The sequence below is a fragment of the Sciurus carolinensis genome, chromosome 17 (assembly GCF_902686445.1).
Source record: "Sciurus carolinensis chromosome 17, mSciCar1.2, whole genome shotgun sequence".
Taxonomy (NCBI): Eukaryota; Metazoa; Chordata; class Mammalia; order Rodentia; family Sciuridae; genus Sciurus; species Sciurus carolinensis.
In genome coordinates, this window is record NC_062229.1 from 1,053,940 (window position 1) to 1,067,714 (window position 13,775).

The 13,775-nt window shown below is 54.0% G+C and overlaps 1 protein-coding gene across 4 annotated transcripts in view; it reads left to right on the top strand.

Moving 5' to 3' along the window:
• The first annotated feature begins 7,793 nt into the window (after window positions 1-7,793).
• The window catches only part of Dot1l (DOT1 like histone lysine methyltransferase), a 54,281-nt gene continuing 48,299 nt past the window's right edge, over window positions 7,794-13,775 (top strand). For all 4 annotated transcript variants that reach the window (XM_047531563.1, XM_047531566.1, XM_047531565.1 and 1 more), the window contains exon 1: window positions 7,794-8,085. In XM_047531563.1, coding sequence (XP_047387519.1) covers window positions 8,005-8,085 — 81 coding nt within the window. In that variant the 5' untranslated portion in view covers window positions 7,794-8,004. The remainder of the gene's footprint in view (window positions 8,086-13,775) is intronic.

The following is a 13,775-nucleotide window of genomic DNA, read 5'->3' on the forward strand; positions in this document are numbered from 1 at the left end:
GGCAGGAGGATCCCAAGTTCATAATCCAGCCTCGGCAATTTAAGGAGAGATTCTAAACAACTTAGTGAGACCCTGTCTCAGAATCAAAAAAAAAGAAAGAAAGAAAAAAAAAAGAGAAGAAAATCGCGGTACTGCCAGGGGCTGGAAGAGGAGGATGGGGAGTTAGCGTTTGACAGGAACAGAATTTCAATTTTAATTAATTGACTGATTTTTTGCAGTACTGAGAATTGAACCCAAGGGCACTCTACCACTGGGCTACACCCCAGCCCTTTCTATTTTTTATTTTGAGACAGGGTCTCACTAAAATACCAGGCTGGCCTCAACTTGCCATCCTCCTGTCTCAGCCTCCCAAGTTGCTGGGATGATAGGTGTGTGACACTGTACCTGGACAGAGTTTAGGTTTTTCAAGATAAAAATAGTGATTGATTGTCCACCAATGTGAGTGCCCCCAATGCCACTGAACAGTGCTTGAGAAGGTGCCGAAGACGATGCCATTCATTGACCTGTGTTCCATCGCCACCGGAAACAGCGACTGCGGAGGCAGCACGGGAAACAAGAGCTATAGAGGCCAACTCTGCAGACCAGGGTCACCTGGATCCCTCTGAGATGCCCTCTTGCTGTATCCCTGGTCCTTTGCTTTCTCCTGCAGACAGTGAGCCTAGATGCATCTCTGTTAGCAGGGTAGGAGGACTACAAAGTCATAGGTCACCTGCAGATGGGACTTTGGAAAGATAGAAACATACAAACACACGGTGCACGCTCCTGTTGTCCCCGCCACATAGGAGGCTGAGGCAGAAAGATCACAAGTTAGAGGCCAGCCTCAGCAACTTGGTGAGGACCTAAGCAACTTAGTGAGGCTCTATCTCAGAATGAAAAATGAAAAGGACAGGGGAGTGGCTCCGAGGTAGAGAGCCCTGGGCTCAGTGATACCAGTACTGCAAAAACAGAGACAAACAGAAGGGGCCAGGCTGGGGATACAGCTCAGTTGGTAGAGTGCTTGCCTTGTAAGCATAAGGCCCTGGGTTTGATCCCCAGCACAAGAAAGAAAAGGAAAGGAAAGGAAAGGAAAGAAAGAAAGAAAGAAAGAAAGAAAGAAAGAAAGAAAGAAAGAAAGAAAGAAAGAGCAAGAAAGAAAGAAAGAAAGGAGGGGCCTAGCTGAGCCTTTCACGCCCCACGTTCCAGGCTGGGGCCTGGCTTGGGAGCAGCGCTACCCAGCACATGGGAAGTGCTGGGTTCCAGCCCCAGCACCACCAAAAAAGAATGAAGAAGAGAAGGAACTAACTTGATGGGCAGGGTCAACAAGGCCCCGTGGCAAGGGCCAAGCCACAGACTCTGGACACAGAGCCCAGAAGAGAGGACCCAGGTCCTCTGCCTTCCCTGGCCCCTTGGACTTCTCCGTGGTGCTGAAACGCCCCCTCTCTGGCCAGGGTTTGGGCCCCAGGGATTCTAGCCCTGCCCAGTCTTGCCAAATACACCCCAGGACCCTTACAGACAGGGTCAGGGGTGGCCTTGAGTTCTAGGGCAGCCCAGGAGTAGGAGCTCAACCACAGACGCTCCCAGCTGGAGTGTGGCAGAGAGATTTGTGACAGAGGGAGGGCCTCCTTTACCAATGCCTCTCCTGGGAAGGATGCAAGTCTGCACCTGCATCACCTCGAGGGTCAAGTTTTGATCTCAAATCATATCAGCTGGTTCACGCGTCTGAATGAAAAATAAGTCAAAATCTCTGTTCCGCTTTGACCTCGTAGAGGCCTCCAGAAGTCAGCGGGCGAGTCACACCTGGTTAAGGGTGGGGAGATATACATAACAAATTACCATTTCTTTAGTGGGATTGGGGATTGAACTCAGGGACCAAGCTACACCAAGCTACAGTCTAACCCCTTTTTATTTTTCATCTTGAGACGGTTTTACTAAGTTGCTCAGTCTGGCCTCAAACTTGCAATCTTGCTGTCTCAGTTTCCTGAGTTGCTGGGATGAGAGCGTGGGCGTGCCGCCCTGCCAGACATGAGGAGACCATCAGAGGCTAAAGGATTCACCCAAGGTCACCCAGTGGGGCGGCGGGGGGACATTGCTGGAAGTCCGGTGTGCAGGGTGGGTCCCTGAGGCAGGAAGGTGCTGTGGCTGCCAGCTGAGCCCCTGGAGCAGCCAGCGTGCTGGAGGGAGGAGTTCCAGAGTGGCCGGGCTGAGGCCACACCAGGGCTCGGTCTGATCACCTTGCTGGTGAGCAATGTGGTGGGGGCACGTTCACGGAGGGGCAGGAGCAGCTGTCGGTGAGCCAAGGTTAGCCAAGCGCAGAGGCTCAGACATCCCTGAGGGTCTCTTGGCAGGCAGAGGGAGCCTGTGCTGTGGCACAGGAGAGCAATCCCAGCTACTGGGAAACTGAGGCAGGAGGATCCCAAGTTCAAGGGTAGCCTGGGCAGGCTAGGGAGACCCTGTTTCAGAATAAAGGGAAAGGGGCTGGGGGTGCAGCTCAGTGGTGGAGCCCTTGCCTGGTGTGAAGGAGGCCATGGGCTCCATCCCAGCCCTATAGGGGTGGGGTGGGTGGGAAGAACTGGAGACCTGGAGGGAGAGGGACAGACAGATGGAGAAAGAGGGAGGGAGGCAGAGAGGGAGAGGAGAGAGGAGGCAAGGGCTAGAGAGGGCTGTCAGGGAGAGAGAGGGACAAAAGGGACGTGATGGCAGGAGGGGGAGGCAGTGGGCCAGTGGTTCCTGGACACTAGCCTGACTGAGTCCTGTGGGGTGAAAGCTAGAAATATCTCCCAGGCCTGTGGGAGGCCAGCTCTCCTTCCCTACAGGATGAGCAGCTGCCCTGACTCCGGGCTTCTGAGGCCAGGAAGGGGACACCAAGGTGAAGGAGCAGGACCCCGGGTCCAGAGCCCTGAGGCTGTCCTCGGGCGGGAGCCCTGCGCCGGGTCCGGCCCGTCGCCCGACCTGAGCCTCACTGCTGTGCTCCTCTCCTACTCCTCCTTCCTCTGTCCTCCTCGACCTCTGACCTCCGGGAAAAGCCTTATTGATCATCCCAGCTACTTGGGAGGTCGCGGCAGGATGATGGCAAGTTTGAGGCCGGTCTCGGTCTCGGCAACGCAGCAAAACTCTGTTTCAAAATGAAAAATCTGAAGGGCTGCAGTGTGGCTGGTGGGACAGCAGCCGCGGGCGGTCCCCGGACCACAGGGCGCTTTCTATTGGTCACTCTGTGGAAAAGCTCAGGATGGGACGTTTTCACAGAGCGACCATCCCTAGGTGGCCAGCAGCAGAACAAGGGCAGAGGCTGCCAGCTGTGTATCTTCCCAGCTCTGCAGAACCAGGGCCACCACCACCCTGAGCACTGAGCCGCTGCCTCCCTGTTACTCCCTGCCTTACTCTAGGGCTTCCCCACGTTGGCCTCACGTTGTGCCTCGCCACACCCCCCACTGCCCTGCAGAGTGGCCGACTGCTCTGATACCTGTGTGGTCTTGCTTTTGTTTTCAGGGCCAGGGCCTCCCACATGCTAGGCCAGCACTTTAGTTCTCAGCTGCATCCCCAGCTCCTTCCATTTTTTATTTTGAGACAGGGTCTTACTAAGTTTCTGAGGCTGGCCTCAAGCTTGGGATCCTCCCGCCTCAGCCTCCCCAGTAGCTGGGATGACATTGCCCAGAATTGTTCTGGTTTGTTTTTTTTTTTTTTTTTTTTTTGCATAGCATTTATGATCTTATACATGCTATCATTATTTTTGCTGTGGTTTTTACTGGGGATCGAACCCAGGGGTGTTTAGCCCTGGTGTAAGTGTTTTTTATTTATTTATTTATTTATTTTTTTGGTGGTGCTGGGAATCGAACCCATGGCCTTGCGCTTGCAAGGCAAGCACTTTACCAACTGAGCTATCTCCCCAGCCCGCTTTTTATTTTTTATTTGGAGACAGGGTCTCACGATATTGCTATAGCTGGCCTCAAACTTGGGATCCTCCAGCCTCAGCCTCCCAGCTAGCTGAGATGACAGGTTTGCACCACTGTGCCCTGCTTTATTTACTTATTTACTTACTCATTTATTTTCTGGTACTGGGGATGGAGTCCGGGGTCTCATACATGCTAAAGAAATGCTCTGCCACTGAGTTATATCCTAGCCCTTTTTGTTCCACTTTGAGACAGGGTCTTGTTATATCGCACAGGCCAGCCAGTAACTTGTGATCCCCGTGCCTCAGCTTTCCGAGTCACTGTAGACAGCACAGGCCACTGTGCCCGACTAGTCGTATTAGGCACTAAAAATCATCTATGGGAGGACATAAGCAGGTTATCTGCATATGGCACCCCATTTTATATTAGGGACTGTGGGCATCCATGGGGCCCTGGAAATAATCCCTTGCAGGTAGCAAGGAACAACTCTATAGAGTAAATATTTTTGTTCGGTTGCTTCTTTTTATTTCCAGTCCTGGGACAGAACCCAGGGCTTTGGCATGCCCAGCAAGCCTCTCCCTCTACTGAGCTGCTTTGTTTATTTTGAGAAAGTGTCTTTCTCTGTTTCCCAGGTTGGTCTTGGACCCCTTGGTTCAAGTGATCCTGCCGTCTCAGCCTCCCACTAGTAGCTGGGACTCCAGGTGCCACCATTCATAGCTAGGGTAAGTAATCGTGGCCTTGCTGGACAAAAGGGCTGTGCACTCCCTCCCCTTGCTTTTACCTGTGTTGGTCAGTTTTATGAGGCTGTGACCAAAGCACCTGACAAGAACAACTTGGAGGGGCTGGGGCTGTGGTTCAATGGTGAGCGCTTGCCTGGCAATGTGTGAGGCCCTGGGTTCGATTCTCAGCAACTCATATAAATAAATGAATAAAATAAGGGTCTATCAACATCTAAAAACAGATTAAAAAAAAAAACAACAACAACTTAGAGGAGGAAAAACTATTTTGGCTCATGGTTTCAGAGGTTCAGTCTATGGAAGGCCAAACCCATTGCTCTGGGGTGGAGATGGGAGATGAGGTGGCCGAAGGGCATGGAGGAGGCTCAGCTCAGTGACCAGGAGCAGAGGCAGAACAGGGGAGTGGCTGCAGGGTCCATTCAAGCCGGGGTGGACTGGTCAGGCCACAGCTCCACCCTCTACTCCTTTCCCCAGTGGGCTCTGAGCCCCTCCTGGCTTCCTGTTAGCATTCTTCCCGAGTCTGCCCTTTGCTGGTCCTGGACAAATACAGGAGGAGAACTGCATATACTTGGTTCAGGGGAGGCTCCCGGCAGCAGGAGGACGCCGCCAGCCCTGTCAGAGCAAGGGCTGCTGAACCCAAGTCTCTACTTTCCCACCTCTCACCTGTGAGACGTGGGGTCAGTCCTGCACCTGTCTGATCCTCAGGCACCTCGCCTGTGAAGAGCAAATGTCAGCAACACCTGCCTTCCTGGGAAGCCAGGATGTGAAAGCAAGATACTCAGAGCTCAGCCCTTGATTCCCCAGCTATTACTCAGGCCTCCAGAAATAGGGCTGAGCGCCTGCGTATATATAGAAAGATATATTTTAAGGAACTGACTCATGTGACTGTGTGGGCAGCAAGTCCCAAATCTGCAGGGTGGCTGGGCACCAGGGAAGAGTTGATGTTGCAGCGGGAATCCAACGGCAGGCGGGGTGCTGGCGTTCCCCCGGGGGCTCACTGTGTGCTCCGAGGCCTCAGCTGGAGGAGGCCCGTTGAGATGGCGTTTTGCTGTGGGGGAGAGAGACTGAGTTTGACTCTGAATAATGCAACCAGGAAAAGTGGGCATTTACACTCAAAGAGCAGGGAGGAGGGGCAGCGAATGGGAAATTACCCAGAGGAAGCATTAGAAAGAGGGGGGGATTCTGGCTGCACCCTCCTACCTGGGTTCCTTCCCAAGGCAGCCAGGGTGGCGAGATGTCTCCTGTGCGTGGTGGGGAGGAAGGAATTTGATCAGATAAGAAGAGTGATATCAAATGGAGGATGAGCATTTCTGACCAAACCGACTTAGCAGGATTACAAAAAAAAAAAAAAAAAAAAAAAAATCCTGGGCTCCACAAGGAAGAATTTGGGAGCTCAAGGTCAAGCCAAAACTGAGTTTGGAGGAGTCCGCCCGAAATTTGGTTTAAGGCGAGGGTCTCCCTCAGAGGCACCCAGGTGGTGGAGTTTCTCCAAAGATAAAATTACGACAGTTTACAGATTAACTGGTGGTGTCTGGGATTCCAGAGACTGGCAACATCTCTTTCCATGAAGCAGAATGAGTGTTCCAAGAGCTGGGTAGAAGAGGTGGTTTTGTAGGTAGGTAACAACGGAAGGAGAAGACCGCAAGGAACCCAGTGTGCAATGGTCACCTCAAAGCTGTCTTCCTGGTGTGCCCATGCCGTCATTCTAGAGACTCCTGGAACACTGCAAGTTCAAGGCCGGCTGGGAGACTTTGGCCATGTCTCAAAATGCAAAACAGATTGCACTTTGAATATCTCACTTCTGAGGCATGTAGCTCAATGGTACAGTGCCCCTGTGTTCAATCTCCTAAATAAATAAATACACATAAGAATGAAAAATAAAATCAGAAAAACAGCGATGAGCTAACATAGGTTATCGCAGTTACTTTGTGTGTGTGTTGTGCTGGGGACTGAACCCAGGTGCTCTGCCACCGAGCTGCGCCCTGGCCCTTCTTGAGACAGGGTCTGGCTAAGTTGCCCTTGTTGGCCTGGAACTCACATCCTCCTGCCTCAGGTTTCCCAGTAGCTGGGATCGCCACGGGTGTGACCACTGCACCTGGTTTTGCAAACTCTTATTTGATTAAGGCAGAGGGAATTTCATGGTCATGCTGACTGAAACTAGGCTATTAGGGAAATTGAGTTCTTATCTCTTCTCTCCTGATTTCTGGGAAGGTCAGATAACCACTTAGTTTTGGTTTGGCAAAGTGGAACTTCAGAGATAGTGGCCCATTTTGATTTTTAGCCAGGTCTGTTGGTACCCAGGGCAGGAGCTTAGCCCACAACGAAGGCCTCTATTATAATTTTTATTTAACAGGCTTATCTCCTTTACTCAAAGTCCACTGATTTAAATGTTAATTTCGTTAAAATTTAAAATATCTTCATGGAGCTGGGTGTGGCTTAGGGGTGGTGCACTGGCTTAACGTGTGAAGCCTGGGTTCATCACCAGCACCACTCACAAAACAACTTTCAAGGTCACACATAGAATAATGCTTGAGTTGGGTGTGGGGCCAAGCCTGTCAGCCCAGCGCTGCAGAGGCTGAGGCAGGAGGATTGCAAGTTAGAAGTCAGCCTCTACGACTTAGCCAGGCCCTGTCCAGAAACAAAAAAGGGTAGGGAGTGCAGCTAAGTGGCAGAGTGCCCCTGGGTTCAATCCTCAGTTCCCCACAGAAAAGAAAGGAAGCAGAAAGTGCATTCATTTTATTCACTGGGCCAGTACTGAGTGTGCAATGGCTGGTACCCAGGACGCTGAATAAGCGGCATCACTGTGAGGGAGTCCTATGGAAGCAGCTGGGGTGGGCCCCTGAGCTCGGAGTCCCACCCAGGAGGAGTCCCACTCAGGTTGTAATCTGCCGGATGTGGGGAGGCGGGATTCGAACTCGCCACCCTACAGGACCCGCCCGCAGGATTTCCCGGGGTTCCCGCTTCCGGCCGGCGGGGGCGTGCGAGGGCAGTCGAGGACGTACAAGTGAGCTTGCGTGCCTGCGTGATCACGTGATTATGGACGAGCCCAAGGGGCCGCGCGGGCGAAGGGGTGATGCGCGCGGCGCGGCAGGCGGGACGGCGTCGGCGCACTGCCTCCTCGCGCCGGCCTCCCCCCGCGCGCGATACGAGTGGTTCCGCCCGGCCCCCGGCTCATTGTGCTCGCCTCACGCCGGCCCAAGATGGCGGCGGCGCTGGAGGCCCCGGGCCTGTGACCACAAAGAGGCAGCCGGGGCCGGACGGGAGCGCGGCGGCGGCGGCCAGGCCCGGGCCGTCCCCCACCCCCGCCCTTGCCGCGCCCGCCCCGCCCCGCCCGCCGCCCTGCGGCGCCCCGCCTTCCCCAACCGCCCGCCTAGCATGGTGCGGCGGCCGCGCGCGCCGACATGGGGGAGAAGCTGGAGCTGAGGCTCAAGTCGCCCGTGGGGGCCGAGCCCGCCGTCTACCCGTGGCCGCTGCCGGTCTACGTGAGTGCCGCCGCGGGGCCCCGGGACGCGGGCGGCGGGCCCAGGGCCGCGGCGAGGTCGTCGCCGCCGGCGGCCGTTCCGCCCGCCCCGCGCGGCTGCCGTTGCCCGGTGCCCGCGGGCGGGCGTTGCTGGGCTGGCGGGCGGGCGCTGTCAGTCGGCGGGTCCGGGTCAGGAACCTGTCCGTGGAACCTCGGGGGCAGCACGGCGCGACCCTGGGAACTAGGGGTGCTGTCCCCCGGATCCCGGGGGCAGTGCTGGCGCTACCCTGCGAGCTGGGGGTGCTGTCCCCCGGATCCCGGGGGCAGTGCTGGCGCTACCCTGCGAGCTGGGGGCGCTGTCCCCCTGATCTCGGGGACAGTGTTGGCGCTACCCTGGGAATTGGGGGTGCTGTCCCTACCCTGGGAGCTGGGGGTGCTGTCCACCTGATCTTGGGGGCAGTGCTGGCGCTACCCTGGGAGCTGGGGGTGCTGTCCCCCTGATCTCGGGGACAGTGCTGGCGCTACCCTGGGAATTGGGGGTGCTGTCCCCCGGATCCCAGGGGCAGTGCTGGCGCTACCCTGGGAGCTGGGGGTGCTGTCCACCTGATCTTGGGGGCAGTGCTGGCGCTACCCTGGGAGCTGGGGGTGCTGTTCCCCTGATCTCGGGGACAGTGCTGGCGCTACCCTGGGAATTGGGGGTGCTGTGCCCCGGATCCCGGGGGCAGTGCTGGCGCTACCCTGGGAGCTGGGGGTGCTGTCCACCTGATCTTGGGGGCAGTGCTGGCGCTACCCTGGGAGCGGGGGGTGCTGTCCCTCGGATCCCGGGGGCAGTGCTGGCGCTACCCTGGGAGCTGGGGGTGCTGTCCACCTGATATTGGGGGCAGTGCTGGCGCTACCCTGGGAGCTGGGGGTGCTGTCCACCTGATATTGGGGGCAGTGCTGGCGCTACCCTGGGAGCTGGGGGTGCTGTCCCCCTGATCTCGGGGACAGTGCTGGCGCTACCCTGCGAGCTGGGGGTGCTGTCCCCCTGATCCCCGGGGCAGGATGGTGTGACCCTGGGAGCTGGGAGTGCTGTCCCCCTAATCTCATGGGGGGGCCCGGTAGGACTGGAGCTACCTGATCTTGGGGGGCAGTACTGGAGCTACCCTGGGAACTGGGAGTGTTGTTCCCCTGATCTGGGGGTGGGTAGGGTAGGACTGGATTTACCCTGGGACCTGGGGGTGTTGTCCCCCTAATCTTAGGAACTGTTTGAAAATGATACACTGAGTGGAAATTTACAGAGGCTTCTGCCTGGGACTCCAGAAGTCCAGGGAGTCTCCTGGTCATCATCATCCTGGTCCTTGGGGTCAGTTTGTATGTGGGTGGAAATCAAAGGAGGCAGGATTGGGGGTGCTTTGGGGTGCATAGTCTGAGAGATAGGCTTACAGGGGACTTGGCCCCTCTCCTCCCAGAGACTTGATGGGGCCCAGCACCCATGCCTGACAACCTGGCCTGTGCCAGGGTTTGGGAGTGGAGGGGTGGAGGAGTGCTGTGCTCTGGCTTTTCCTGTTGGGCAGCTGGTGTGCATCCCGGGAGGGAACGCCCACAGGTCTTCTCCTTCAGAGCCCTCCCATCTTGAAGCACTCTTCCTACTAGGTCATAGAAGTTTCAAATTTAACATTTGTCTTCCTCTCAGTTAACGAATAGTGTAGTCCACTCTTTAGAGTTCAGTTCTATGAGTTCTCAAAAATGTACTGGGTCCCATAACCACTGTCTTGCCCACCCATACCTGCCTTCTACTTCCTGACTGCCTAGACTGCTTTGTGCTTTGGTTGTGTCATTACCATAATGTTAGATGAATGAACCAACAGTGCTTAGCCCCTTGACTCTGGTGAGTTAAGTCAGCAAAATGTATCTAAACCTCATCCAGGTTGTTGGGTTTCAGAGTTATTTCTCCAGTCTTTGTTATTATTGTTGTTATTATGTGTGTTGTGCTGGGGATCACACTCAGGGCCTGGTGCCTGCTAGGCAAGTGTTCTACCAATGAGCCACACCCCCTGCCCAAGATGTTTTTCATTTTCTTTTTCTTTTTCTTTTTTTTTTTTTTTTTGGTCCTGGGAATTGAATCCAGGGGTGGTTTACCTCTGAACCAAATCCTAGTCCTTTTTACTTTTTTTTTTGTTTGAGACAGGTCTAAGTTGCTTAGGGCCTTTCTCAGTTGCTAAGACTGACCTCAAACTTGTGATCTTCCTGTTTCAGCCTCCAAAGTCATTGGGATTGCCGACATGCACCACTGTGCCCAGTTTTATTTTTTAGTTTGAGTTGCCCAGGCTGTTGGAGTCCTCCTGCCAGCTCATCCCAAGTTGCTGGGATTACAGTTGTGTGTGACTGTGCCCAGCCAAATCTCATTATGTGTTTCTTCTCCAGTCAAATATTTATTATTATTTATTTTTCTTCTTGTACTGGGAACTCAGGGCCTTGCCCATGCTAGGCAAGAGCTCTGCCACGGAGCTCGTCCCCAGTCTTCAGTTTTGGTTTTTGGTGAGCTGCATCCCTTGGATGGATGGTCCAGGTTTTGTTTATCCTGTAGTTACAGGACACTGACTCTTTTTCTAGTTTTTCTTGATTAGAATAAAGGAGCTCTACACATCTGTGCACAGGTTTTTACATGAACTGAAGTATTCCCTTCACTTTGAGGATATTCAGAAGCAGGACTGCCATTCTGCACCCTAAAAGTTGCCATTTTGGGGTATTGAAAAAGTTCAGAGGTGCTGGCGGTATTGCTCAGTGGGAGAGTACTTGCCTAGTATACACAAGGGTCCTGGGTTACAGTCCCAGCACAAGAAAATAAATTAAAAATAAAAAAATGTAGAGGTCCAGTCAGGCACAGTGGTGCACGCAGAAGGCAAGAGGATTGCGAGTTTTCGGCCTGCCTGGGCAACTTAGTGAGACCCTCTCTCAAAATAAAGAAGGCTGCAGATGTAGCTCAGTGGTAAAGCACCCATGGGGTTAATCCCTGGTACTGAAAAAAAGGAGAAGAAAATAAAAGTTAAGAACGGCACTTGAACCTGACATCAGGGGCTTAGGCAGAGTGCTGTTGCCAGGTTGCTCTGTCCTTTTCCCCTGGTACTAAGGTGAAAGTTCACTTAGTGACAGTGGCCTTGTCCCCGTCCTGTATGAATAAGACCTTCAGTTCAGCCTGACAAGATCTGGCTTTGCAGTGGCAGTTGGGACTCAGACTCATTGCCTACCGCCTTTCCCTCTGGCCAGGACCTCACTTGATTGGGGCTGGCCTGGTGCCTGAACCTCATGGACCATTCCTGCCATGGTCACGATGCTGCCTGTCTGAGGGCCAGCAGGTTGTGGGTGTGGGGTGGGATTAAAATTCCCCCTGGGCCTGAGTGAGGAGCAGCAGCTTCTTAGGGCTTTGCAGTACCTTTGTTTTTCTTTCCAGAACTGGGGCTAAAACCCAGAGATGCACTACCACTGAGCTATGTCACCAGCCCTTATTTTTTATTTTGAAACAAGGGCTCTGAGTTGTCCAGGCTGGTCTGGAACTTGGACTCTTTCTGCCTCAGCCTCCAGAGTCAGGGGGATAGCAGGTGTGTGCCACTGTGCCTGGCTACAGTGCTTTCTTTTAACCTGACATATTCCCATGGAAGAATTTTGCTTTCTCAGAAATGAGGGGGCAGTACTTTTTGTGATGGTCTCATGATTATTGTGTTAAGAAAATGGACTACTTCAGAAGCTTAAGTTTTGGGCGGATCAGAGTATTCCTGAGGCGATACATTTGAAGTGTGACCTGCATTTATCCGTTATTCATTTCAAAGCATCTGCAGAATATGTTCAGTGCCCCTACCCAGCACAGAGGACAAGATAGTGTTCTAGTCTCTAGAACCTACATAACCAAGGTAGTTCAATTGTTGTTGTTATTGTTTTGTACTAGGGAATTGAACCAGGGGTGCTTAACCACTGAGTCACATCCCCAGACCCTTTTATTTTTGTTTTGAGACAGGGTCTTACTAAATTGCCAAGTTCGGCCTTGAACTTGGGATCCTACTCAAGTTCACTCCCAAGTCACTGGTATGACAGTCAATGGCCAGCATGTCCAACAAGGTAGTTCAGTTACAAGGAAGAAAGGTCAGTAGAATTACAGTGCTACACATAGAAGATCAGCAGAGGTCCCAGGGAGAGAGGCTGCCAGTGTGGCCCTTGGGTCCGAATGGGTGACTTCTCGGAGGATGGCGCCTCTGTGGAAGGAAGTAGAAACAGCCTGCACTGTCCACACTCAGAAATGGCCAGCTTCAAACGGGTTTGCACCACTGAGCTGACAGATGTAGCTGAGAGGATGGGCGTGTTGAGGCTGCACTGACTCAGGGTCTGGGTGACCTCTGGCTACCTCATCACCAAGCTCACAGGGGCATTTCTAATGCAGGAAGGCCCTTTTGTGGTGGGAAGGGTAGAAGTGGCATTTTTGGTTACTTGCCTGGCAGGCAGCAGAGGGAAAGAACCTGAGGGCTGCTGGGTGGCCTTCCTCTTGGTGACTCATTAGGCAGTGGGCCTTGGAGACACAGCCTCCTGGACTGAGTGTCCCCTCCGATGAGTGTGCTGGGCTGGTGGGCGGCAGGGAGTCGTGGGCAGCATGACTCAGAGGTGTTTTCTGAGGCTGGTCTCTGGGTGAGTGTCCTGCTTTGCGTGGTAGAGGACTTAGTAGAGAAAGGAAAGGGTGACAAACAAGCTGGTGATGTGTGTGGCCTGAGGAAGCGCTGGCTGTGGTGCGTGGTGGCTGACATCCAGGTCCACACTGCTCGTGGTTCCGGACGTGGTTCCGGACGGGGACTGCAGGCAGCAGGGGTCTGGGGGTGGGGATGCTCTTGGGAGGTGGCGTGAGCTGCAGGGCCTCCTGAGCCTGGCCTCTGACTGGAAGCTCTGCCCTGTTATTCAAGGGGAGCTTTTGACTTGGAATGATCCTAGATTCGTGCAGGCACACTTGTAAACACAGTAGTTCCTGCGTTCCCCCTTGTCCTCAGGCAGCTCTGTCCCAGGTGCGTGAGGACCCCGTGCCCACAGGACCTCCTGTGGACTGCATGGTGTTGTCCAGGGACGCTGTGCTGGGGGCTCAGGCGGGAGCCCTCGACTCTGAAAAGGTTAAGGGTTAAGCCAGCTTCTCTGGGGCAGGGGGCTGTGGAGACATCTGTGGTTGTCATAACTGCAGTGAGGGAGCCCAGGGATGCTGCTCAGTAGCCTGCAAGACACAGGAGGACCCTGAGTGTCAGTGGTGTGGAGCCTGAGAAAGACATTGTGCCTCCCTGCCTGGATGGCAAGGGCACAGGCCGGTGCTTGATGCGGTTGGTTGGATGGGTGTTCTGTTAGTTGCCTTGGCCCCATTTGCATTTTTTGGGTTTCTTAGGAAAGTGTATGTCACATAGGACTGTGTCAGAACTTCAGTTAGCCCCGTGAAGGTGTCTACCCTTCCAGGTGCGGTGGCCATGCCTGTCATCGTAGCAACTCAGGAAGCTGAGACTGGAGGATTACAAGTTCAAGGCCAGCCTCAGCAACTTACTGAGGCGCTAAGCAATGTAGTGAGACCCTGCCTCAAAAAATAAAAAGGGCTGGGTGTGTGGCTCAGAGGTTGAGTGCCCCTGGGTTCAATCCCTAGTACAAAAACAAATGAGAACAAGGACTCTGGAGATATAGCTAAGTGGCATAGTGTATAGTGCCCCCAAAGCACCC